This window comes from Panthera uncia, chromosome B1, assembly GCF_023721935.1.
Source record: "Panthera uncia isolate 11264 chromosome B1, Puncia_PCG_1.0, whole genome shotgun sequence".
Classification (NCBI taxonomy): domain Eukaryota; kingdom Metazoa; phylum Chordata; class Mammalia; order Carnivora; family Felidae; genus Panthera; species Panthera uncia.
The window spans coordinates 161663647-161675843 of NC_064811.1; the positions used below are offsets into that span (position 1 = coordinate 161663647).

The 12197-nt window shown below is 36.2% G+C and overlaps 1 protein-coding gene across 3 annotated transcripts in view; it reads left to right on the plus strand.

Moving 5' to 3' along the window:
• Positions 1-12197, plus strand: part of HOOK3 (hook microtubule tethering protein 3) — a 117186-nt gene that overhangs the window by 38070 nt on the left and 66919 nt on the right. For all 3 annotated transcript variants that reach the window (XM_049632460.1, XM_049632462.1, XM_049632461.1), the window contains exons 6-8: positions 2-69; positions 8730-8792; positions 10422-10505. In XM_049632460.1, the coding sequence (XP_049488417.1) occupies positions 2-69; positions 8730-8792; positions 10422-10505 (215 nt within the window). The remainder of the gene's footprint in view (position 1; positions 70-8729; positions 8793-10421; positions 10506-12197) is intronic.

The window sequence follows — 12197 nt, forward strand, 5'->3', positions numbered from 1 at the left end:
GAGTACATCCAAGCCATTATGATGATGGAGGAATCTGTTCAACATGTTGTCATGACAGCCATTCAAGAGGTACGTTGGAACTTTAAGTATGTGTGAGAAATTAAAGGAGCAAATAGGAATATGAATAGCAGAAGTAAAGATTTTTAAAAAAGATTCTCATTTTTTTTTGAGAATTTTTTTTCTTACACTTACAATATAGCTTGCCTCATTTTTATTTTAAAAAATCATACATTTTTCTCATTTTTATTTAAAACTTAAACATTTGTCTTTAGGTATATTCAGTAACTGTTCCTAATTTTTAAAATTGCTCTACTGAACTAGGAATAGTAGACTAATTCCTAAAGCCATTATAAATACATATCTTAAACCAGCAGTGTACCTCACACTTAATTATTAGTTTCTTGTTTGGCAGAAAATACGTCTTCAACTCCAACCATACCCAGAGCAGTTTCTAGATGAATATTTATACTGAAACTGTGGGGAAGGAAAAATATCTTTTTCCTCTACCCATCCAAATTCGCAGCTGGGACCTCTATTAACAAAAGACAGATTAACAAGAAAAAGGGTACAAATGTATTTAAAGGATGTTTTACATTACACCAGAACCTTCTTAAGGAAATGAAGACTAAAGACGTGTTTAAACCTGAGTGTTTTGATGCTAGGTTTGATGAAGAGTGGAGAATCATGGAAAAATGTGATAGGGCAAAAAAGGGTTTGAGCTAAGGATAGTAACCTGGGGAAAACAGCATATCCTATTCATTCAGAATCCTTTCAAAATCTATCTTTGGAGATAAGGATGCTTCTTTCATCTGAGTATAGGGAGAGCACCTCTCACATGAGGGTCTTATGACCTTCTTCAGGATAAGGTAGAAAATCTTTCCTGTACCTACTCAGATTCCTTCAGCTTGAAATATTCAGTATGCCAGGATGCCACATTTTGGGATAGCATGTCCTCAACTCCATCAAATGTGAAACATAAAACTATAAAAGTAAAAATAAAATGTAGATTAATATAACCAGTTTATCTCAGGATGTGAGAATGTTTTTGATCATAAAAGGGGAACAGATTGTTAGGGGTACTAGAAAACAATATAGGATGTGAATGTGCAACTGACAGAGAAAAAATATAACAAACATGAAAAATGCTAAATGCAAATTAAGTAAAGTTGTGGTTTTTTAAAAATCTGACCAAATGACTATAAATCTGGAGGTTCCCATTACCCCCTCAGGGTGCTGATTCACAGAACTCAGGAATGATGACAGTATTATAGCAGAAGAATACAAACCAGAACCAACTCCCCCCACCCCCAAAATGCATAGAGTGAGGTCTAGGAGAGTCCCATATGCAAAGTTTCTGTTGTTACCTGTCCATAGTATCAAGGCATACCACCACTCCCCCAGCATATTAACATGTACTGCCAACCAGGGAAGCTCACCTGAGTTTTCATGTCCAGAGTTTTCATTGGGGTTTCATTATGAAGGAATGATTGTTTGGATCTGTGACCATGGGGTTGAACACAGTTTCTAGCTCTCCTCCCCATCAGAAGTCAGGCTCATTATCAAGTGATAATCTGATACATCTGGTCTTCCTGGCATTACCAGCCCCCAACTGGAGTCATTCATCTTTTTAGCTTAAGCTACCTAGAGACCCACAGATCATAGATACTCTTTATCAGTTAGGAAATCCCAGAGATTGAGAGGCTACTTGCCAGTAACGGGACAAAGGCCAGCCAAATTCATTACTACACAGGACGTTTCAAAAAAACAAAGCTTTGAAAAGATCACTTTAGCAGTCAGCTCTGATGGTAGGAAGATAAACTGATACATCTTAAAATCATGTCATATTCTTTTATATCATGTAAGATATTAAGTCATGAGTATTAAAGTATCAAAACAATGATCTCTTTTAAAAAAAGTTTTTTATGTTTTTCTTTTACTTTTGAGAGAGACAGAGTGTGAGTTGGGGAGGGGCAGAGTGAGAGGGAGACACAGAATCCAAAGCAGGCTCCAGGCTCTGAGCCCTCAGCCCACAGCCTAATGTGGGGCTCAAACCCACAAACCATGAGATCATGACCCAAACCAAAGTCAGACACTTAACTGACTGAGCCACCCAGGCATCCCTCAAAACGAGTACCTCTTAAGCAAGATAGCAGATTTTGCTCTTAAGTGGTCCTGGACTTTGCTCTATCGTCATGAGGGATCCAGCTTTCTTGTCTGCCATCCTTAATATATGATTCCCAGGTAGTGGGAGCATCTGTGGGAGTGGGAGTCATCTGTGGCTTCTCAAGTTCCATCTATCACATTCACATTTCCAGCCATCAGGAAGGATTGAGGGGATACTTATTCACTTCCTCTAAGTAAACTTTCAACAATTCTCACTCCTATTAGCCAGATATTACTCACACAGCTACACAGGGAAACTGGGAAATACTGTCTTTTTTTAATTTTGAGATAGAGAACAGGAGAGGGACAAAGAGAGAGGGAGAGAATCCCAAGCAGGCTCCATGCTGTCAGCACGAAGTCCAGCGTGGGATTCAGTCTCTCAAACCATGAGATCATGACCTGAGCTGAAATCAAGAGTCAGTTGCTCAACTGAGCCACCCAGGCACCCCTGAAATGTGGTCTTTTTTTTTTAATTTTTTTTTTCAACGTTTTTTATTTATTTTTGGGACAGAGAGAGACAGAGCATGAACGGGGGAGGGGCAGAGAGAGAGGAAGACACAGAATCGGAAACAGGCTCCAGGCTCCGAGCCATCAGCCCAGAGCCTGACGCGGGGCTCGAACTCACGGACCGCGAGATCGTGACCTGGCTGAAGTCGGACGCTTAACCGACTGCGCCACCCAGGCGCCCCTGAAATGTGGTCTTTATTCCAGGTAGTCATAGCCCAACCACAATTTGAGGAGTCTGTTATTAAGCAAAAAATAGGAAAAAGAATAAGGAGCCACTAACAGTTCTGCCTTACAATAATTGATCCTACAATTCTATTTTTAGGAATTTATCCGAAGGAGATCTGAAATACAGAGATACATAATAGTACTAGCAAATATTCATCTAGCACCTACTATGTGCAAGATAGTGCTGGTACTTACTAAATACAATACATCTATTAACTCTTTTAAAATTATAATTAATACTACTGAAATGTACACTTAAAATTTTAAATGGCAAATTTTATGTTCTATATATGTTCATACATATAGTATGTTCTACTACATACTACTACATGTAATAGTTCTACAACTACATGTGGTTCTACATACCACAATAAAAAAATGAAAAATTAATTGTAATGTTTTGAGGTATATACTGTTATTATCCCCATTTTATAAAAGGGAAAGTGAAGCATAGAACTCAGCAGTAGGGAGACAGATAAGTAAATTATGGTAGAATAATACTTTGGCATAATATGTAGCATTGAAAACATATAACAACATGGGTCAGACTGGTCTAGGGAAACAGAGCACATGAGCAATAGAATCCCATTTCTGTTAGAGATTAAGATGAGTGAAAACAAACTTGCAAAATGTTAATTATCTCCAAGTGGTTGGATGTTCTATATTCTTTTCTGTATTTGCCAGTTTCTCTATAATAACAGGTTTGCATCTATAATCAGAAATATTTTTAAAATTAAAGTCTATGACCAAGCGATTTTTAATTCTACATATCTAGCCCAAGGAATTATTTAGAAATTCAGACCAAGATTGGGTACAACAGTGTTTTTCCAACTATTTTATTTATTTATTTATTTATTTATTTTTAAGGTTTATTTATTTAATATCTACACCCAGCATGGGGATTGAACTCCCAACCCCAAGATCAAGAACCAGTGCTCTTCTGACTGAGCCAGCTAGGCACCCCCAAGCTATTTTATATTAATAGAAATATGAAAATAATGTGCATCCATTAGTAAGCAAGTGTTTAACTTAGGGTACCTCCATCTCATGGAATATTATATAGCTGATAAAATTTTTTAAAAGTATATTATGACAAAGGGAAAACATTTAAAATGTCACGTGAACAAAGTATATAAAATTATACATACAACTAGATTTTAAAAATAGATTATATGTCTTTATGTGCGTATTCCTTTTATGCATTTAACACATACTCTCAAGCCCTTAATATGCACCAGAAGCTATAGATACACCAGAAGCATTCAGGATACAATTGTGAAAAAGACAGACATGGTCTCTTGCCCCAGAAAGTCTAAGTCTCATGGGAGAAATGGCTAACCAAGCAATTCACGTACATTTAAAGCATTCAAAATGAAAAGTACCATGTTGGGGAAAATATTAAGAGAACCTCCAAGAAGTAGCTAACTCAGCTTGGGGACTTAAGGGAAGGCTTCTCAGGGAAGGTGGCATCTCATCTGAGCACAGAAGGATGAGATGACATAACGAAGGGGTAAAAATTGTTCTAAAGTCCAGGTGGCAAGAGAAGCAAGACCTGCATGGAATGTTGGAGGTATTGAAAGAAGGTGCCTGTAGCAAACATGGTGAGGTAGGAAGTGCTTAGAAATTAAACCAGAGACCTAAGATCATTAGAATATTGAGCAGTTTCATTAGAGATTTGGGACTTTGGAAACCAATGAATAGATTTTAAGGAGAAAATACACTGAAGTCTGTATTTAAGAAAATCCATATGATGAGAAGAATGGTTTGGAGGAAAACCAGGTTAGAAAATGGGAGAGCAGTTGAGAAACCTTGATAATTATCCAGCAAAGAATGACGGAAGCCTGAACTAGGTTATGGCAGGGTGGAGACAGGTGGACGGATTTGAAAATTGTTAGAGCTTGAATCAATAGGCTTGGTGATTGATTGGACCTAGCGGGGAGAAGGTGTAGCTGGATAGAATAATAGAAGAAGGGCTTTTTTTTTTTTTTTTTTTTTTTTTTTTTGGACCTTTTTTTTTTTTTTTTTATTTAAATACTAATAACTTAGACTTTTTTTTTTTTTTTTTACCATGGTAAAATACATATAACAGAAATTTGCCGTTAGTAACATTTAGTGTGCTCATAATGTTGTGCAAGCATTGTCACTGTTTAGTTCCAGAACTTTTTCCATCAGCACAAAAGGAAACCTTGTACACCCATTACACAGGCAATTCTCATTTCCTCCTTGCTCCAGCCTCCATCAACCAGTAATTTGCTTTCTGTCTCTATAAATTTCCCTATTCTGGATATTTCATATAAATGGAAACATAGGATATGTGACCTTTTGTGTCCAGCATTGTTCATTTAGCATAATATTTTCAAGGTTATTTTGTAACATGTATCAATACATATTCCTTTTTATGCTGAATAATGCATTGTATGGATGTGTAGCATTTTGTTTATCCATTCATCAGTTGACAGACATTTGGGTTGTTCCTACCTTCTGGCTATTGTGAATAATGTTTCTGTGAATGTTAGTATATGGGTTGTTGTTTTTGAGAGGGAAAGAGAGACAGCTGGGGAGGGGCAAAAGGAGAGGGAGAGAGAGAGTGGGCTCTGCGCTGGGCATGGACATGGATTCAATCTCACAACCATGAGATCATGACCTGAACTGAACTCAAGAGTTGGATGCTTTAGGAACTGAGCCACTCAGCCTCCCCAGGTTTTTTTTGTTTTTGTTTTTGTTTTTGTTTTTTTTGTTTTTTTGGTTTTTTTTTTATAAAACACCTATTCTACCTATGTTGAAATTGAATTGCTTGGTCATACGGTAATTCTCTGTTTAACTTTTTGAGGATGCACCAACTTCTTTTGCATGGGTGCTGAAGCATTTTACATTCCCATCACCAGCACTAGGATTCTAGTTTTTCCCCTCTTTGTTAACCCTTGTTGATGTCCATCTTTTTTATAATAGCCATCCTAGTGGGTGTGAAGTGGTATCTCCTTGTGGCTTATTTGCATTTCCCTAAAGGCAAATGATGTTGAGAATCTTTTCATGGGATCATTCTTTGGAGAAATGTAAATGGTGGTCAAGTAAATGATAAGTCTTTTAATTCTTTGAATGGTAATTGGAAGAAGCCACAAGTAAGAGAAGGACAGATGTTGATTTATAAGAGAGAGGATGATAAATGGTACAGGGTCTGTGAGAAGCTGGGAAGGGACTGGGTCAGGGAGCACAAGTGAAAGGATTAGCCTACTATGGGAAGAACAATACTTGTATTACAAGATTGGAGAAGGAAAGGATGGGCATGAATGTTGCCAATTTTGTGGATTAAGACATGGGAAATTCTTATTTGGAGACAAAGATTTTTTTTTTTAAACTTGTTTTATTTTTTATTTTACATCCAAATTAGTTAGTATATAGTGCAACAATGATTTCAGGAGTAGATTCCTTAGTGCCCTTTACCCATTTAACGCATCCCCCCCCCACAGCCCCTCCCGTAACCCTCAGTTTGTTCTCCATATTTATGAGTCTCTTCTGTTTTGTCCCCCTCCCTGTTTTTATATTGTTTTTGTTTCCCTCCCCTATGTTCATCTTGGAGACAAAGTTTCCTGGTGAAGAGTATGGGGGTGTTGGTGAGGTTTGAGAAGTAGGAAAGGTTTAGAATAATCTCTGAAGGGAATAAAGAGACTGCTGACTGGGGAAGCATAACTATACTTTGGGGACAACTTTGAAGTCACAGTTGAAATTGGAAACTATGTATTAATAGTGTTTTAGGATTAAAATATTTTTTGTTTACTGTCTCAGTACTTAGCAGTCAGAATTTATGGTCAGAACAGACAGGTATTTGGATTGATTCTAGATTGAGATTTTGCCAGGAAGAAGAAGGAATGGAGGTAAGAGAAGTGATGATATTGACAAAAGTTATCAACATAATAGACCGTGAAAAATCTAGGCTAGAAAGAGAAGGTAGTTGGTTAAACAAATGATGAACCATGGAAGCTAAATCAGTGGAGGAAGATTGCCCAAAATAAGATGATGTTAGCAAAATAAAGAAGAGTAAATGTGAGCAGACAAAAACAAGAATGTTTACTATAAAGTCTAAGCAGAATAAGAAAGAAAGTGATGGGTTCCGACTGGAAACCTGGGAGAAAGGAGGGAGGTAGAGGGCCTGGAAACCTCAAGCGGAGAAGCACGTAAACTAAACATAATTGAATGAGAGAGCAGGGATGACAGAAGGTTGTGTTCAGAGTGTAGGACACCTAGGTTTTTATTCAGAAGTGTTGCTGTGTTATGAGGAGGACTTAACTGCAATAATGGGAAAAGGAAAAAGATGGGGAAGAGATCACTCCTAGTATTTCTGCCACCTGCCTCCAAGTCAGATACCCACCTCTCTGATAATCTGTCACAGCCCTTATCACACTGTGATGGTTTTTTTCACTTGACCTGTGCTACACCCATGGTTGGTAGCTTCTTAAATATTTCAGAATTATAAAAGGTGATTATTGTAGATGGTAAAATAATGATTTTTCCTTTTTATATTTTTAATGAATTATATCTTCTCTACCATGGGATTATTTTTTCAGTTGGAAGAAGTCTTAAAAATCTTTTGATTAATATTGTCACAATAAAAGCATAAACATTGAAGCCAGTATTTTTTGCTCTTCCTAAGATTTTTTTCCCCCTAAGGGACTTTGAACTCTTCTCATCCCATTAATATAGAGCAGTGATTCTTAAACTTCAGTATGCATCAGAATCAGCTGGAGGACTTTATTAAACATGTTGTTGAACCCTAACCCCAGAGTTTCTGAGTCAGTACATCTGGGCTGGGACCTGGTAATTTGCATTTCTGATGAGTTTCCAGACAATGGTGATGCTGTTGTTTTGAGAACTTCACTTTGAAAACCACTGATAAGAACAAGGTACAGCTGAACATAACATTTCAGGTCACTCCAGATTGGGATTAAAGGCTGAAATTATAAAATCTCTCAACAGAACATCCCCACATTTCTAATTGTCCCCCTTTCTTTTGTCCTTCAGACAGAACATAAGAAGGAAGCAACAGAAAATTGAGACCATTTGGGTCTGCCCCTGACTTTTGTCACAGTCAGATTTTATCTTTTTCTCTCCTAGCCCCTCACACTTTATGGATCCTTTCTCTTTGCAACACAAGGGTGAGAGAGGCTAAGACATAGATTTGTGTGTGCATGTGTTATAAACATCAGCCAACTCATTTTGGCTTATATTGATTTATATTGATGTTGCCCATATTTATTCTTTAGAAATAGTTACTTGTGTTGCTGGGGTTTTTTTTGTTTTTTTTGTTTTTTTTTTTTTTACTGAAAAGTCAGTTTTAAAATATTTAGCCACTTCTTAAACTAAAAGACTTGTCTTTTTAGTGATAAGAATACTTGATTCTTATGACTGGGCCTACAGTGAAAATGAGCACCAGAATTTAGACCTATAATTTTATTTATTTTTAATGTTTATTTATTTTGAGAGAGTGTGCGCGTGCACACGAGCGTGGGGGGAGGGGCAGAGCCCAACTGTCAGCCCAGAGCCCAACGTAGGGCTTCATCCCACAAACCATGAGGTCATGACCTGAGCTGAAATCAACCAACAGAGCCACCCAAGTGTCCCCTAGACCTGTAATTTTAAATGAAGGCATTATTCTAGAATGAAAAAATATTCCAGACTGAAAAGTTTTAATGTGTAAGAAAATGTTCCTTTTATGTTTGTGTTTTCATTTTCATTTTTATAATTTTATGGTGATTTGGGTATTCGTTTTGTTATGTAAGTGCGTTTTATATGATGTCTTTTTTGCCACATAGTTACAATCATTTAAATCTTAATTTCAGCTGATGAGTAAGGAATCTCCTGTTTCTGCTGGAAATGATGCCTATGTTGACCTTGATCGCCAGGTATCTCATTTTGCATTGTTTTTATCCATGCAGGGATTGAAAAGAATAAACCTTATATATTCACAAAAAGAATGTTTCATTTGAAATTGCTTGTAGAATATATTGGTTTAATTCGTTGTTTTTTACTAAAATTCAAGAGCTTAAGCTACTTTACTAGTGGATATTACACATTAGTAATTAAATTTGTAATTTGTAATTAAAATATTGCATAACCCACTTTAAATTAACTTAAAGTCATTGTAATTTGTATTTCCTAGTCATGATTTTTCTTTTTCCATTAGTGATATCTTTCTTCATGCTACATTTAACACACGGCATTTCCTGAAAAATGGCATGCATTTAATCTTATGATTTATTTATAATACAAAATACCTTTTATTTCACATTATTCTTCCTTTATCTTTGTGAGAAAGACCGTTTACCCTTTATCTTTGTGACGAACGGTCAACAGATACTTAAATGCATTAAGGAATGTACTATATTTTTAAAGGAACTCTGTGGTGTATTCTTGTGGTTTTAACCAAAAGTTATTTTGTAATTTTAATTACTACTTTTCAATAGAATACTCTTAGTTACATTGTCAGTTTCTATGTTCCAACTATCCTGGGACATCTGTCCCAAAGAGTGAACAGATATCTTCACATTACCCTCTCTCATTTCTTCCCCATGGTTTCTAAATGTTTTGTAGGAAAGTCTTTGGACATATGATTTTAACCCAAGTTGTAATTTGCTTCCCTTACTTTGTGATGTTAGGTTTTAAAGGTGTTACTTTTTTTTAAGTTTATTTATTTTGAGAGAGAGAGAGAAAGAACGCATGTGTGAGCATGTGAGCAGAGGAGGGGCAGAGTGAGAAGGAAAAAGAGAAAATCCCTTTGGGGGGGGGGGGGGGGGGGGGGGGGGGGAGGCTGGAACCAGAGATCATGGCCTGAGCCTAAATCAAGAGTCTGACTCTTAACGGACTGAGCCACCCAGGCACCCCTAAAGTTTGTTACCTTTATGAATTTTTTTGTATCTATATTACACAGAAGTTTGGTCATGTGAAAGGAAAAGCCACTATAATTTTTTAGCCAATTTTTCTTTTTTTTAATTAAGTAATTTTAATTAATTAATTTTTTCATGCTTTGCTAACTTAGAGTTTATATAATAATGGGACACAACTTAGAAGTGTTTGGTTTGTGTTGAGAATCAGAATAATAATTTAAAAACTGTTATGCAAACTAACATAAAGGTTTAATATGACTGAAGAACTTGGGTTGAAATACATCGGCTATATATTTCAACTATGGAAACCCCTATCCTCTAGCACATGCATATTTTATCAAGGTAAAATTTCTCACTTATTACAGAATCAACATTACCAAGAATCATGTAGCCCAGATAGGCAAATGTAAGAAAACTTGATAAAAGGAAAGTACCAGATTCAGAGAATCTGAAAAAACAAGACTTAGGACTAGAAGATACTCAGTTAGAAATGCCTTCTTTTGACTCTCCAGAAGGATTCTCCATTTCTCCCTGCCCCTCAGAAAGAAATGGGACGGAAATGTTTTAATTCTTTATTGTACCTATGTAATTATTAACTGTTGCTACTTCATATTGAAATGTTTATTGTATCTCTTTGTTTGTAACTAGTTGAAGAAAACTACGGAGGAACTAAATGAAGCTCTGTCAGCAAAGGAAGAAATCGCTCAAAGGTGCCATGAACTGGATATGCAGGTAAGAGATCCGTTCTGTGTACTACCTATTTGAAATGCACCATTATAAGTAACACCAGATATACTGTGTACTACCATGTAGTATAGTTTGGCTGTAACACAACCCTAATTAAAGAGAAAAAAAGGGAAAACAGGTTTTTGATTAAAAATAGACTAATCAAATATGTTAGCTTTGTTTCCTTCTTGCAACCCTATTAGATTGATAATAACTGAATGAAAATGGCATAAGGACCCAAGAAAAGAAAGGAAGGATATCAGTGCTAGCTTTAGGGAGGAGTGGAGATTTTTAAAAGCCCTGATTGTAGTGTTTTCCAGTATCCAAAGTATAAATACTCTAATTTACATGCAGGCCAGCTTCTTGTAGAGCATGTGACTCTTGATTTCAGGGTTGTGAGTTTGAGTCCCATGTTGGGTACAAAGATTACTTAAAAATCTTTAAAAAAAAAAAAATTAATAGGGTAGGTAGATTTCAAGAAGTCACCAATAAAAAGACAGAAAGTAAAGTGAAATTAGTCAGAGAAAGACAAAAATCATATGACTTCACTCATATGAGGACTTTAAGAGACAAAACAGATGAACATAAGGGAAGGGAAACAAAAATAATATAAAAACGGGGGGGGACAAAACAAAAGAGACTCATAAATATGGAGAACAAACTGAGGGGTTGTGGGAGGGGGGATGGGCTAAATGGGTAAGGGGCATTAAGGAATCTACTCCTGAAATCATTGTTGCACTATATGCTAACTAATTTGGATGTAAATTTTAAAAAATAAAAAAATAAAATTAAAGAAAAAACAAAAAAAAAATAAGAAAAAAAATATTTGGGATTTACCTCAAAATTAAGGAGGTTGGGGGCATGGAGAGAGGTACAAATAAGACATAACTGACCATGTTTTGATGCTTGTTAAAGCTGGGTTATGAATATACTTAGTTCATAATATTTTATAATAGAAGCACTTTACTTTGAAAGGCGTAGGTGTTGGTCATTGCTTTGGATGCACATAGGAGGAAGTATAATCATAACACACTTGTTGGGTTAGAAGGTAAATAATATTATCTGGTCACAATAACATTAAAGTTATACACTGGGATTGGTAAACTACACCTTGTCATCTGTTTTTGTAAGTAAAGTTTTATTGTAGCACAGCCTTGCTTTTTCACATCTTGTCTATGACTGCTTTCATGCTGTAAGGACAGAGTTCATGCCACAGAGACCTATGGCTCTCAAAGCCTAAAATATTCACTGCTTGATTCTTTACAGATGAGTTTACCAAACTTGGTATAGACATACTGCAAAGTGAATGGCAGGGTTGCAGACAGGTTATGAGAATAGAAGGGGTTGCCCTATGACACACTTAGTTCTGCAGAAAATAGTAGCAATACACTTGATACTCTGATTTCTAATGTAATAATATAAACCAATTTCAACATTTAGAATTGTCCTAGAGAGAAATGTTATTGTGAAAGTAGAGGTGCAGGTGATAGTAGTTGAGAAGTAAATTAGGATAGGAGCCATGAGGAACACTAATGTTCTTGTCTTACCAAGAAGTCAAGAACCACTTCTGTGGCACAGCAGCTATTACATGGCTGGCTCCTTCTAGTCATCCAGTCTCAGCTCAAAATCACATGATTAATTTGGCATAAAATATGTATTGGGCACTTAAATGTGTGAAGTACTAAATTAGGCCTCCCG